This window comes from Scomber japonicus, chromosome 17 (assembly GCF_027409825.1).
Source record: "Scomber japonicus isolate fScoJap1 chromosome 17, fScoJap1.pri, whole genome shotgun sequence".
Lineage (NCBI taxonomy): Eukaryota > Metazoa > Chordata > Actinopteri > Scombriformes > Scombridae > Scomber > Scomber japonicus.
The window spans coordinates 15245346-15261645 of record NC_070594.1 but is presented as its reverse complement, the minus strand read 5'-3'; the positions used below and the strand labels follow the sequence as shown (position 1 = coordinate 15261645).

Genomic DNA, 16300 nt, shown 5'->3' with positions numbered 1-16300 from the left:
TACTCTAAATATACAATACAGGCCGTGAAGCAGAAAGAGAGGCAACCAGAACCACGATAAATACAGTTTGAAGCTCTGACAGACCACAACAATCAGTCAGATATTCAGTCCGTCCAGCAGGCAGACACCAAGATCAGCAGATCATCAAACTTAAGGGCAGAAAACCAGGGAGAGGACAATATTAGCTTTATTCTAGCTAAAGTCAATTTTTCACTCTATTTAACCAAGCCACTATTTCTATCTGTGGCTCCATTCCAGTTTCTATCATTTTCTCTCTCGCTGCTGTGCTCTCTCGGTGTCGCTCTGTCTGTGTTATTTCACACCAATATCATCAGTCACGGTGCATCTCCCTACATTGTTTTGCTGTGATTTCCCGTGGGTGTTAGATGAGGCCTTAACCCATAATGCCTAAAGCACTTCTCTCCCATCAGATTGGTTGGGGGTGTTTGGGAATTGTTTGTGTGTGTGTGTGTCTGCATATGTGCTCAGGGTCCCAGTAGACATGAGTAGTCCATATCCTGACCCTGACCTTAACCACACCAAACTCATTATCATCTCTAAGCAAATGCCTCAACAAAACCATTTGAACCCTTTCGATCTTTCAGATTGGAGGGCCAATTATAGTCCTTCTACCCATACCCCAGGTGGGATCCACAATTGCATGAAGGAGGGGGCCGCTAATTCTAGCTTTCAGTGGGTTAATTAGGTTTTTTTTTAAAAACCCGCTGGCCACACTTTGAGCAATAAATTGGATCTCCAGTAAATGAGGAACTGATGTTTTACATCTGTACACTAAAAAAAAAAAGAAAAATAGAAGAATATTTTAAGACCTGAATAAAGCAGGTGTGCAAGTTTAGGGACTGTTTCCCCTCAACTTTACAGAATCTACAGCATCTTTCAACTCATTGTTTTGACTTCATGCAACATTACTGCTGGGGTTTCCTCTCACTGCTCTCATTTATCTCGTTTCTGGCTGCAGCAGGAAGCTGTTTTCAGTGAAAAGCTTCTCATCAACTGATGGTTTGCTAGCTGCCAAGCACCAAACAAAAAACACACAAGGTTTGCAACTAGCTTGTGAACACTGTTGAGAATTTAGCAGCTAAAGCGGCAGATACTTCCCTCAGGAGTTGATGGAGACCAAACAGAACTAAAGTAGAGTGAATATTGGATTTACGTTAAGAGCTATAACTATTAATTGATTTTCATGTTTTTCATGTCAGAAACATGACATAAAGTTAAAGCTAATGTTTTAAGAAGTGCTGTGTTTATAGGTTGTTATGCTGCCCCCAAGTGGCCATAAATTCAGTGTAGGCAGGTTTAAAGAAACATAGGACTATGTTTCTTTAAACCTGCCTACACACTGATTAACATACCAGATGAAGATGAAGCAATAATACAATTGCACTTTCTGAGTTGGTCTGTAACATGTAGACAGTAAATCAGACAGGTAAAATTAAAGAAACACAAAAGGTAAGCCAAAACTTATTTGGAAGACAAAATAAAGAAGAACGGTAAAATGGCCTTGTCGATTGTAGCTTCGTCACTATGTTCTCTGATTTTGGCAAATATTTTGTTTGGCAAAATGTTTTCATGACTAGTAACCAAGAAATTAAGGTCACAACTACCAAATGAGACTTAAATTGTACTGGACTAGCATGTTCCTTTAATTTTCCAATTAAAACACCTTCCTTTGATTAAGCCAGAACTTCAGAAGTACACATTAAATGGGTTTTGTAGTAGAAGCACTTTCTTGTAGCGTGTACAACAAACAATACTGCTAACACAGCTAGGTTAAATCTATTACAATCAAGAATTTAAATTAACACAAGCCACCATCCAAATCCAGGGGCAAGTCAGTCAAATCCATTACCTACTGCGGCATACATCCAATCTGTGTTCAATCAGCTTGTTCTATTTTAGCAAGTAAAACCCAACTCTTGTCATTGCACATGAAACTATACAATAACAATGAATAATCAAATGGAATCAGCGGTAATAATAGCTCACAGCTACAGTGATAAAATTGGCTGGTTGGATTGTCCCACCAGAGGCATGTTGATGAAAAAAGGCAATTTCATGCCATGATTTCAACAAATGCATTCATTGATCAAACACAGTCAGAGTTGATGCATTAACTCAGTGCATCACGGTGGATGTTTTAACTAGAACGACTATGATTAAATGTGTGGGATCCTCTTATTCATCGTCTCAATCAGTGATGCTGAATGAATACTAAGGAGAGTAAAATTAAGTGACTATTAGCATTCAAACTAGCCCCAGCAATCTGTTTCTTGACTTTCTTCCGGGATGAATTGGGTGGTTTGCAGTTTGATTTACTGTCACATTTCCTCTACAATCTATTCCGCAGTAAAAAGCTATGCCCTGCACTGACAACTGCAACTATTGATGCTGATATGAAAGGGACATTTTGATTTTCTTCTTTGTCATTAGATAAGTAATCCTATCTTCCAAAGAAGTTGTTGTTGCTTAACCTTTCTGTGTGGTTCCACTTCTTCTTCCATTCCTCCCCTTTTCTTTCTCTTCATGGCTTCCCCCTCTCTCTTCTGTCTATCTTCTCCTGAATGGGACACTGATTCACATGTGGCCTCATCCCATAACATGCCATCTTTTGTAGCTCCTATCATACCTTTGCCTGTCTAAACCTCTCCATATCTCTGTCTGCCTCCTTTCTCTACCCCCAGTCTTTCAGACTTCTTTAGTTTCTCCCTTTCTCTCCATCTTTCATTTTTTATCTCTCATGCTACCACTTTCCCTGCGGTCACTCGTCCCCCCCCCCTCCCCTCTCTCTCTCTCTCTCTCTCTCTCTCGCTCTGTCACCACACCATTGTGTGTTTGCAGACTGAAATTAGATGCCTGGGCAGATATGGGATTCAAAAATGTCACTGTTTGGAGTCTTTCTGGATTTGCACATGTGAGTGTCTGCGAGTGTATGTCCCTTATGTTTTCTTGTAACTGATGTAACGGATGACAGGTTCTCCAACTTCTGGTAGAGCAAACAGACACTAGCACACGCACACACTTTGACACATACAGTATGCAAAAAGCATGCAGGACTATCAACTCTCCCACATAGCACCCACCCCACTCAGTAAATGACTGACAGCTGAGTGTGGTGCATTCGTGTATCTATGTGTCTGTATCTGTGTGTCATCTGACGCCCAGAGGATGGCTGCATCTTTTATATGACACAGTGGACTATTGACACTTAACTAAGTGTTTATGTGTGTGTGTATGTGTGTGTGTTTGTGTATGTGAGTGAAAGAGTTGAATATGCTAGCGTGTGTGTGGTTTTCACAACATGGTGACAGTTCTCTCTCTCTCTACAGGCGCCTCTCCAAATCTGTCAGGGATGCCACATCAGAAATCTTTTTAAAGATTAATTTTGTGACATTGCTGCTATATTAGATAGTGCAGTGGAGAGTGACAGGAGGGACGGGAGTGTGGCAGACTGATATATGGTATGAATCTCAGGCTTAATCTCAAATTAAAGCTGCAATCAGCGTTGGGCGGGACCTCGCACCCTTGCGTAAGTCGGGCCGTGGCAAAGCGGAAAGGTTTCTGTTAGTCATTTAGATGCCTTCAGACCCGGCCAGTTATCGGACACTGCAATAAGTACATATACATTACACACACACACAAACATCTGGGCACATTTCGGATTGAAAAACACTTATGGTCACTGCTGGAAAAAGTTGGCTGTTATTGCTCTATTTAATTTCAAATGGTTCCTAAGCAGAGAGAAGAGAAACATTTCTCATTCAAAGCACTGAAAACAGTGATTTATGTTTTCTTTTTCAGGTTTGAAAATGCCATATCCAATACCCTGTACCATTCCATTTTATTTGATTTAATGACATTTATGTCAAAGATACAGGAGAGTGATAATACACACATAGCAGCCAATAAAATCTGTTGTTCAATATCTGACTACTTGTATTGTCTTATGACTGATGAAAAATTTGCCTTGTTGTGTGCAGTAGAATTTTGATGCATCACAATGCATCGTAGAATCAAATCGTTACCCGGTGAATCATTTATTTTTTGTAATTTTAATAATATGCCTACACAAAACTAGTTTGTACAACATATAGTCTGAAGATGTCCAAGCAAAAGGGTTTACAGCGGTTTCAAATAGCCACATTAATAGTTAGGGTGAAAAGCCCGCCATCATAGGGAGAGGCAAGATATGATAATGGTTTAAATGGGGATCATTGGGTAATCAGATGGCATCTCTCCTCATTAGAATTCATTGAGTTAAACTTGATTGTAGAGAAGGAAGTACTTGAATGAAAAAGGAGCTTAAGAGAGAGAAATCCTGCCAGCTGGCCAGTTGTTGCCTAAGGCAAGCCTGCTTGTCGGATTGTCTATTTCAGAAAGTTCAAATGCTGTTTGACCATCTGACAAGCACACTTCAGTCTTAAGGCATATGACATATTTGCTGCTGCCATTGTTTCTAAGGTCAAGAATCAACCATTAAGCTCAACTTGTAAACCTGCATGAAAGTGTTTAAAATCGGACGGAGAGAACAGTGCTGTGTTAAATGTAAGGGGCTGTGTTGGTGTGGGTGTTCATAATGCAAAGAGACAGGATTTTATATCTTTGAAAAATGGTCACTCGATTATTTTATGTCCCATTGCGACATCAAATACAATGTTTAGTAATCTACAAAGAATGTGTGACTACGTGTATTTGATTGGCCAACACTGCACCTTGCCAGATGATACTGCATAGTGCCAAGTCCATTTTTTTCTTGCCTGACAACCCTGTTTTTTAGCCAGAGACCTCTGCACTGTTAACACAGTGATCTCATTTAGGATGAAGGGGCTGCATTTTTCAAGTGCTGCCTGAAAACAGCCTAAGAGGTGCTCAGATTCATGGAAAATCTGCACATCTACTGTATATTTCCATGGCACTTGAGCTCAGTCTGCTGAGCAATACGAGTGCTGTGTGATTCAGTCAAAAGCTTCAGAACAAGTGCACAAGTGAACCTCGAGTTGAGATTGTTTTGTCAACTGCTGTTTCCAAGACCGACAATCAACTTTAACAATCAAAATAACTGATGAATTAACTCATTTAATTTAATTTAAGTGATTTACAGCCAATTGTGAGTTACAGCCCTACTGTGTGTGTGTGTGTGGGGGGAAATATCAGTGACTCATCATTGACATGCAACATGTTCCTAATGTCCTGTTAACTCTGTGTCATGATGTCTCATTGAACTCACTTCACCGTTATCTAAATTACGATGATTTGTGCGTCCATCTGCCTGCCTGACTTCATGAGTTAAAAGTGACTCACCTTTCCACTCACTGTCTGGGGCTGAGTGAGTTTGTTTTTATTTTATTTTATATATATATATACATATATTTATATACTGAGTCTTGATGACAAAAGACAAGTGATTATTTTGTAACGTCTAGTGTGAGATGGTTGACACATGGCGCTACAGGGAGACTGTGTGTGTTCTATGCAGAAATGTGTGAACTACATCTATTACATTTTCCTGCTGTGATACATTACAGTGTTGACCTCTAGTTAAAAAGAAATTTCTGAGTGAAAAATCTGAAATGTAAAATGTAGCTCACTTGCTTTCATTTTGCTAATTGAATACTTTGCACTTTGTCAAAATGGCATTACTGTATGAGCACAGCAGCATACCACTTCTAGCTTCATATTGTCCGTGCAAGAAATACTTTTATTTATGCATAAGCAGATCATTAAATAGTAAAAGCACTTAAATGTTACCCCTATCTGTAAAAACATGGGGTGTGTGAAATAATGAATACTGTGTACTGTACCTAAAACAACAATACATTCATATGAAATTTTAATCATTTCTAAAATGTTAGAATGGCTGAAATGCATATCAACAAAAAAAGGACAAACAGTACATATAGTAAGATACTATGCTGGAGATGGTTGTGGATCAGGAAGCGGAGTGGGTCCTCCACTAATAAGAAGATTGGCAGTTCGATTCCCCGCTCCTCCAGCCTACATGTCAAAGTAGACTGGGCAAGATACTGAACCCCAAATTGCTCCCAATGGCTACGCCAGAACCCTGAGTGATGGCTTGCTGCCATCAGTGTGTGTGTGTGTGTGTGTGTGTGTGTGTGTGTGTGTGTGTGTGTGTGTGTGTGTGTGTGTGTGTGTGTGTGTAAGAGAGAATGTGGCTTGTCGTATAAAAGCACTTTGAGTGGTCAGAAGACCAGAAAGGCACTACACAAGTGCAGTCCATTTACCATTTACAGTTAAACGTATTTGACTCATTTAATTGCTATATTGAGAGTTTAATGATGTGTTGATTTAATATGGCTATAGATAATGATTACTTAATGATGACCTAATAGCCCTGTTGTTACAGGCTCAGTTACTGAGACTCCCTGAAGACACCTTGCCTTGTTGAAGGAGATGGCAAGCCAACAGTTTTACTTAATCTATCCCCTTATTTGGTGATACTGGTGTGGTAGGACTGTGTAACAAGACCTGCAGTCCCTTCATTTTTATTACTGGTTATATCAAAACTCTAAACTGACCTTAGAACTAAGAGTGGATCAAATACTGACTGAACCTGAACTAAACACTGAACAGACTGACTACAACTTTGTTACACCACCAGTGACAATGCTTAAGTTTAGAGGATCTAAGGACATCTATATGGTTTATTTAGATGTTGATTTGGTTTAAGTTATATCTGTTCTTGGTTTTAACAGTATGTTTATCTGCTGAGACATTGTGGGATTGTTTTGTATAGACCAACTCTGAAACTGGTTTATTGCACCTGAAGAAGATATCATTTCTGTTAAAATGTCAGCTTAGACTGTATTATTTTAGTTTCTTACAAAAAGTGAAAAAGTTTTAATACAATCTTCTATTGAACATATCCTCTGGCTCCAGCTACTGATTGAGTCCTTTACTTATCTTCAACCCATCCCCACAAACTTAGACAATGCTGAACTACCCTGTGGTCAGTAGGCATTGCAGGGGGTTACATAACTGAGAGTCCTCAGCGGTCATAATCAGTATCCGTTATAAGACTGGCCAGCAGCTGTCCTATGATGACATCATTGATGACTTAGCTTCTAAAAAATCTGGGAAGCAAAAGTTTTAAAGATGATGATGACGATGTTAACGGTGCAAGTTTTTTTACGTGTTAAAAGTAGCATTTAGTCTCATATTATATGCATATGGCAAATGATGCAGATTTAGTGTGTATTCATTAGTGATTTAAATATTTAATATTATGTCCAAACATATCCATATTTTATTACATTAATGTAGAATGTGAAGCCTGGCCTCAAAGTATTGACTTGCGTCCTTGGCAGTCTGTTCAGTGCTTGTGTAAACTTACATTGCTGTTGGCATTGAGGATGCCTAATCTGGATATCAGGTCTATTCATGGATAAAACATGGTTTTGGCACTGGAAAATTACATCAAAGCTACAGTACAAATCCAACAGTCACTGATAATGAGGCGTAAATCAAAGTAAGGCAGATTCTCTGCCTCTTTCATACACAGAAAGACGTCAGATCTGTGTAATGAAGAAAAATGTAGTCTGTCGCATTCACTTTTTCCAGTGACCCCAATAGTAATGGCCCGAGTGTATAAAGTAATTTATTAAATTGGCACTCAGTGCCGGCCAATACATAAAGCCCTGAACTATGAATTTCTATTGACCATAAATAACAGTGCCATCTTGACAGGGACACATTTCACCAAGTCTTGACTTTGGAAATATAGAAAGTGAACGAAAAGTAAGTGAGAAGGTGATGAGAGGAGAAGAGCAAGACGGAAGAGGGGCGCGGGACAGATCCATATGACACTTTGCAAAACAACTTGAAAAAGACTTGATTATAGGGTGAGCAGAGGGAGAGGAGGGGTGAATTACATGGAGATGAAGAGAACGAGGCACAGGAGGAGGGAGTCAGAGAGACCGTAGGAAAGAGGAAAGAGAGGGAGATTGAGAGATTTTCATTTATATTGCAGTATTCTTGAAGCACAGAGCACACCATCATTACCCTTATCAAACACCCCAGAGTTATTCTATTCAGTTGGCAGGATACATAAGCTGGAAAAATGTGTCACTATAGTACATACTTATTTCGCTCTTTGATTTCTGTTGAAAGTTCTTTAATTTGAGGCTTAAATCTTACTTGTCTATCTCTGCAATCAAGTCCATAGTGTTCATTTTGGCATCTGGTTTTCATTTAATTACAGTCATTGTACATTAGTTTAACTAAAAATTAAAGTGAAATTTTAGTCTCATGTTTTTTTGTTTTCGCTAACATAAACTACTGTTTACCGTAATTCATGTCTTATGACAAGCAGCTAAAGATCTGATAACATTAACACAGAGATATTCTTTTAACAAATGTCCAGGGATACAATCATGGATTATTTAAATTTTACTTTTTTTTGATGAATCAATTAGTTGTTTGGTCCATAAAATGTCAGAAAATTGTGAAAAATGTTTCCAAAAGGTTTCATCAAATGCCTTGTTTTGTCCACAACTCAAAGATGACGTGTAAGAAGCTAGAATCAGAGAATTCAAAACGATGAATCGGTTATGAAAATAGTTGCCAATTAAATTAATTGATTAAGTGACTAATTGTTGCAGCAGTTGTTTTGTTGTAGTTTCTTTTTAACAGATGTTGAATCCATGTTGTTCTGTTACTTTATTTCATCCTAATGTTAGCTAACATTACAGATAGAGAAATAGTATTACAGTCAAGCATGCAGTACAGTGCTGCTTATTAGAGCAGCAGATTAAACATGCAGCTAAAAAAAACCCTTGTGGAGGATATCATTTTGGACAGCAGGAGTTATTATTTAAACAGCATAATTAAGAGCATAATGTATGGTTGCATAGATGCATTCAGGTCAATGAATATGACTGCATTAAAACAGTCAAATTGTTCACTCATCTGTTTCATTTTCATTCACTGATGAAAATTGGAAAAAAAATATTATCATAGTCACTTGTTTTCAGTTTGTTGTTCTTTGGTTTTACTTTCATTTTCATTGTGGAAAAAAGGACATTGCAAATATTGTTGTCACTATTTTAGGAATCTGGTTTTGTCACTGCTTGGTGTGTTTATTTGTTCAGTACTGCATGGCAACAATCACAAACATAGCCATGCTTGTTTTACATGTGGTCCAGTGTAATAATAGCCCCCAGGTCAGTAAACAAGACCTGGAATGGTAAGTGATGGATTTGAAGCTCATATAACAGCTGGTGAATCTGGGCAGAAGGGGAAGTGGGTGTTTGTGGCTCCCCTCTCCCTCAATAACTGGGTCAAGGTTAATATGCCCTTGAGCGAGGCACACGTAAACTGTTCGGCTCATAAAAACAAGCTGTCCAGCATCTGGTTTAACTGTGCGTCCCTCTGATTGGTCAGTGGGTAATGATAAAGGTGTTGTTAATTAACTGGCTGCTTCACCCTCGTTAGAAGCCAGATGTGTCAATTCTGTTTGGGAGAGATGAAGCCTGTTAAAACCTTTTTCTAATAAAAGGATGAGAAATATTAAGCTCATATAATTGTATAATAGAATATAAATGGTACATTTGATGATAAAATTAATTATACTGTTTTAATTCACCTCTAAAGCATTATTATCCTGCTTTTTTGCAGATGTTTCTTACTTTCTCTCTACTATACCAGTCTTATATTTGCAGTGCAATAGAGACAAAAACCCAAGCAGCGGTTCCCTGTCCTCTCAGCTGTAGTGGGTGATGCAATTGTTAAAACTAGACCTTGAGGACAGTGAGAGGTGTAAACGTCATTAAAATATGAGATCAATGAAGCTGCAGGTTTCTAGACAGTACCTGAGGGGATTTAATACAACTGTTGACAACCTGTAAAACTTCTGGACATAGTTTGGATGGCAACAAAACTTAACAAGGCTCACAGTCTGTGTATGTGTGTGTGGGAAGAGCAGACAGGTGAGAAGTGTATCGAACAGTGAGCGGGTACCAGACAGAGCAGGAAAACTACCTGAAGAATATGCGGCCAATTACGCATGCATTATTAGTGATACAATACGTCACTCAAATAACACTAATAATGATCCAAAACCTGGAAACAACCCGCCAACAACAAGATAAGGATGAGAATAGATGATATGAGGAGCTAAAACTGCAATTTTGTGTGATTCGTTAATTGGATAGCAGATATACATAACAGTCCATTGGAACAAGTAGTTTAGAGTGAATTGTAGTGGGAACTCAGTTTTTTCAACACCACACCACAGAGTGTAATTAGCCCTAATCAGCACTTCCATCAAATGATTTCTTCTGTTTATGGAGGCGCTGATTGGCCCTAATTAATTGCCCAAGCTGATAATCTGTGATTGAAATCAACTAATTTTACTGCAGAAAGGCTCAACTTTTTAACAGTGAGTCTCACATAACAGCAGAGTCACCTAAAAACCTCAAGTCATGTCTCATATTGATCAGTTGTATAATAGAAATATGTTTTCTTATACATACTTACTCATTTCATGTATCAGACTCATATGAAAAATTAATTTGTATACACAACCAAGAAGCATTAGAGGAGGGTTACAATCTGATTGCTCAAACCGCCTTGGGATGTGTTTTCACATTCTAGCCAGATGTTGAAGACTTATAAATGCATTTATATTTGCAACTGCGTACCTAAGCTGTACTCATCCCAAGTGTCAGCTAGCAGTCTGTAAAGTAGCCACATATAAAGTACCAATAGTGTCAAAGATATTTCATTTTTCACATTTGAGAAGCTGAAATCAGAGAGTTTGGACATTTTTATGTAAAAAATGAAATACTTCAAAATACAGCTGGCGATAGGTTTTCTGTCAGTTGACTCATCAATTAATAAACTAATCTTTGCAGCTCTTGTAATTTAGTATAGACTCTGGCACTGGTCAAAACACTGCTTGAGATCACATTAGACAGTTAAGTAACATTGTTAACAATAATTAGCTATCTGCTGCTGCACTGAGCCTCTGCAGATTTGTATCTAGGACAACCTAGATGGATACAATCAGGTTTCTGATCAGGCACATTTGTGGCTAAATGTAAAACAGACATGTATTAAATCGCATCTGGATTGTGATATGAGTCACCAAAAATAAAAGTGGGTACATAAATCCAAGAAAATGTTTTCTTACTCTGGACAGATCTCCGACCTCCAGGTAAAAACAGACGATGAAAACATTCCAGGTCATCCAAATGACCAGCCAGGCGGCATACTGTGAGGTGGGAGAGAGAGGAAAGCGAGAGACAGATGAGATTTGACAGGCCTTTGTTGGAGAATTAAAAAAGTGTTCATGTCTCGCATTTGGAGGGAGTGAAATGGAGAGAAAAGACAGATTCAAGCTTCACTTTTAGATGTTTAAATGTGGAGTAACAAAAACAATAGGAAAGAGTACAACCAATCACCTGAATCAAAGTGGCTCTTTGTGTTTGTGTTTGTGTGTGTGTGTGTGTGTGTGTGTGTGTGCGTGTGTGTAAAAAGCATATATAGGCAGGACAGAGTGAATGAATGATGGAGGGAAAGCAGAATTCATGAGCTTACATCAAAGTTTCATTCTCTTTCATTATCTTAATCTTCTGGCTAAATAGTGTGTGTGTGTGTATGTGTGTGTGTGTGTGTGGTTGTGTGTGTATGTGAAGGTTGGTGAGGGGGGGGGGTTGGTGGTATTTATATGAAGTGTGTGTGGAGTCCTGCAGCAGCTGTGGGAACTCCTGAAAGTTTTTTTTCAAAAAATATAAATTGTTATATCGAGATATTCCACTAGGAAAGTTCTTCCTACTTCCACACTCCATATAACCTTTCTAACTTTTTACTTACTAGATACATGATACTCAGGCAGACTGACATTGTTTCCCTGCAATTTTGGATCCACCAGTAGGCACTCTTCCAATACTAAATGAAGGAATGGATTTTTTTTTCTTGTTTCATATGTGCAGCTTAATTAAATATTTCTACATAAAGGGAATGACTGTCTTACATTGTTGTGTATACACCATGACAGTGCTATGAAACCTATCTTCAAATTACTAACTAGCTCAGTAAATCTCTACTTTTGAGTCTCAAATTCAGAGAGACTGAAAAAAGATTACCACTTAACTGTCACTCCAGTTAAACCAAGTTATACACCCCAATATTATGAGACCTCATTACTGGATGTAGAGAGGTGAGTATGGGCTAATGAGAGGCTGGCTGTAGATCTAGGGCAAAAGATATGTAAAATGGCTGTGTCTGTGTGTGTGTGTGTGTGTGTGTGTGTGTGTGTGTGTGTGTGTGTCTGTGTCTGTGTCTAACTATCTTTAAGAGAACCAATTTCAGCTGAAAACCAGCATTGTGAGATTTTGGCCGGTTGTCAAATATAAAGGGCAATTTGAGGGTTAAGACATAGATTTAAGCTTTAAGGTAAGACTTGGGTTTAGGTTCAGTTTAGGGTAAGAGCTTCGGTTAAGGCATTTAGTTGTTAAAATTAAGGTTAGGATAAGGGACTAAGGAATGAACCGTGTCAATGTGTATCCTCACAAGGATATAAAGACAAATGTGAGTGTGCATGCGTGTTCAACCCACCCCAGTAACATATCGCGGTCTGAACTGAATTGTGCCAAACAGGCCCAGGATGACGATGATGATGTGGACGAAGTTGGTCAGGATTGGAGCCCATTGGTAGCCCAGGAAATCTATCACCTGACGCTCCAACACACTGACCTGAGAGGTGGAGGAGGAGGAAGAGAAGGAGGAGAAAAATAGAGGACATTAGTGGCATGAAACAAGAAATCAGCAACAACAAACCAATTTCCCTGTAAAACATTTGACACTAAGAGCAAGATAGCCACCTCCTCTTTAAGTTAACATGAACCTTAAAGTATTCCACCAGTTTATAATAGCTCTTCTTAAAAACTGTCACATTCACAAATGACAGTTTAGCTTTTAGGAAATATTAACTGTAATGCAGCAGAACCAAAGATATTAGACTTTATTTTTGTGGAGGCACACAGACAGTACAAGCAGCACTGGCCCAGAGCACACAATGCACATGTAGAAGGAGCAGCAGAAACAGGTGGGAGGTTCATCCAAATAAAGCATCATAAAAAATCATTATCATAATAAAGTAAACTGTAATCAGTTATATGCATTTATAAGGATTTGTATTGTTGCACCAGCATAAACGTTCACAAAACAAAAGCCCCAAAGTGTATACCAAATATAATTTTACATGAACTTGCAATGTATCATTTCTAAAATCTTTGCATAAGTAAAATCTGATTTATTTATATATAGTTAATAGTAGAGGATTATTTTCTAGAAAAGTGACCAATAATTTGGTATTTACACAGTTTCTCAAGCTAGCTAGCATGCTACAGCTAAGTGGCTAGCATGCTACAGCTAAGTGGATTTAACTTGCGCTCTCAAGGTAATTATTAAACTATTTTGACAGTAGTTGTTTACTGCAAGTCAAATGTAATTGACTTGCAGTACTAGAGAGACAAATATGTAAAGTAAAAATGGCACTTTTTTAGTTAAACTTCAAATTTGCTGTATGCTGAAGAAATAAAATCAAACTTTCTGTAGGGTATTGAATTACATATTAAATCAAACTGCATCATATCGTGTTGAATCAAATCTTATTGAATCACACTGCACGACATTGGGGTGAATCGTATCGCATCGGTAGTTACTTTGTATGTATCTTAAATTTATCGGATCGTTGGCAGTGCATCGGTCTCCTTCATGGAGATTCAGGTTCCGAATGCATCACTGCTGTCTGGGCTGTGCTGTGTGTGTACGGCGTGTATGTAGGTTTATTATCATTCACTCACTGGAGCCCCATGCTGAGACAGTTAATGAAGTCAGCACAGTGTATGATAATGGTACTGCTAAATATATTAACACACACACACACACACACACACACACACCAGGACAAAGAAGAAGGAGCAAACGACAAAGGAGGTAAAAAAAACAAAACAAGGGCGGACAAAAATAAAAATAAAAGAAGAGTACAAACATGGAAGTGCGTCATACCATGATTAGCTTCATTTAGCCCAAAAGAAGACTAACAGTCACTGCTCTACACCATCAAGTTGAAGTATTTAAACACCAACAGCTTACATATCACATCAAGGGCTTTAATCTCAATTATTCTCACACTCTTTCCACACACACACACACACACACACACACACACACACACACACACACACACACACACACACACACACACACACACACACACACACACACACACACACACACACACACACACACACACACACACACACACATTTGCACTTCTGGATGGCTGGGTATAGAGTGCCCTAATGTGAGACCATATGGTAATAGCACTAGCACTAGCCATAACAGCCTGATAGTAGGTATACACACACACATAAAGACACACATTGAGTAACACTCACATAAACTGTAACCTCGCACGCACTACCTTTATCAGATATAAGTATTAAATATGAGAATGTTTATTGGATGTGAGAGTTACAAGGAGAGAAAGGTGTATGAACGAGTGTCTGGTGTGCCGACATATGTGCATCCACCCGTGTCTGTATGTGTGTGTGTGTTTGTGTGTGTGTGTGTTTCCATGTCAGGGCAGGTCTGCTGTGCTTGCACTTGACAGCACCTGCTGTTAATGGACACATTGGGCTCAGCTGGCACCACAATGTGAGCGTGTGTGTGTGTGTATGTGCGTGTGCGCGTGTGAGAGAGACATTGTGTTTCTTTGTGTGAGTGCCTTTATGTGCAGGACAGGCTTCATTTCGCTGGTTCTGTGTTTCTTTGTGTGTAGGCTTCATTTTATTATGTAAAATTGTGTCCTCCCATTGACAATTATATAGTGCTGCAATTGTTCATCTCTCTCTCTCACACACACACACATACAGAGGCCATTATAAGAAGTCAGAAGCCTCCCAGCCCATTATTGAAGGCCCCGGGGGCCCCTCTTTCAGATTTCATCACCAATAATATAAACAGTCTTCACTCCAGCTGGGGCGCACAAACACACTCCCCAAAAACACACAATGACTCTTACCCACACCAGTGGAGGAGGGAAAATTTGTTAAGAAGGACAAAGAATGTATTTGTACACTATAGGCAAGAAAAATATTGATTTCTCTTGGTTATTACAACTCACATCCTCTTGGGTCACACAGCAAAATACTGATTTTATTTTTGGCTGGTGTTTATTGTCCTAACCTGAGTTAATACGGAAGCCAATAAAGAGCAATATTCAAAACCAGACCATCTGTTCCTTTGCACCGCACTCCTCTTTTGATGTGAAATTCTCATTACATGGCTCAGCTGCAAAACAACTAACTTCAGCTGCCTCAGTACATCACTCTTTGTAATTAAGTCACTGAGTCCTCTTGACAGACAAAAGACAAAGCATGTGTATAGTCCCTGCTGCCATAATCCCAGCATCCTTTGCATGTATAAAATGACACAAGCTTCACATATGTGTGATATCACCCGGCCTTTCAACAGCTATGACTCTGGGGGGAGAGAGATGGAGAGATGCAGTTAGTATATAGTTGCTAGCAGTAGCTAGATATGGCAGTTTTGTGATATGTGCAGCTGATGAAAGCTTTGGCAGTGTACAGGTGGAGCTTCAAGCTGGCTAGCTAGCTCCTTTGGGATCTGCTGTGACAGGCTTTGATGCTGCCGAAAGATATGTTCATTTCAGTGCTGCAGCTTAAAACACTAGAACAGGAGAAGGCTTACATTCAGCTTGTTTATCAAGGTTCAGTATATACTGTACATCCACCTGTGGACACAGCACATTTTCTGCTCTAAATATGTGTTGAATTTGCACACCTATTGGAATTTTGTCCACTCATGAACCTGACAGGCCTCTGCAGTGACTGTTTATAGAGTTAAATAAACACTGACACGTTTGCTTTGAATATATTTAAAATGTCTGTGTGTGAGGATGTTTCTTAAAACACAGAAAACAAATTGATTTGCAGCTTTTTATCAATCTTTCTAACACCAGCACAAAATCCCTCAGGGACTGAGAAATGTTCATTCCACCTACTGTTTTCCTAGCACAGACTGATGTTTGTGCCCTTGTTAGCATGAGTTTCCCAAAGTGGTTACCTGAGAGACTGACAGAAAAGCCAGAGTGCATCCATCACTGTCCTGTTCTTCATTATCACAGTCTCCCTTACTATATAGCAGGGGAACTAATTAAAAACTAAGCAAACGTTCATTCAGAGCTTCATTTTAAGGAAATCTACATTCAAAAGGCAAAATTGCAAAACTCTGC

General features: G+C 38.9%; 1 protein-coding gene across 2 annotated transcripts in view; it reads right to left on the bottom strand.

Moving 5' to 3' along the window:
* Positions 1-16300, bottom strand: part of nkain2 (sodium/potassium transporting ATPase interacting 2) — an 85200-nt gene that overhangs the window by 24181 nt on the left and 44719 nt on the right. For both annotated transcript variants that reach the window (XM_053337527.1, XM_053337528.1), the window contains exons 2-3: positions 12595-12732; positions 11168-11248 (exon numbers count right to left, since the gene is read on the bottom strand). In XM_053337527.1, coding sequence (XP_053193502.1) covers positions 11168-11248; positions 12595-12732 — 219 coding nt within the window. The remainder of the gene's footprint in view (positions 1-11167; positions 11249-12594; positions 12733-16300) is intronic.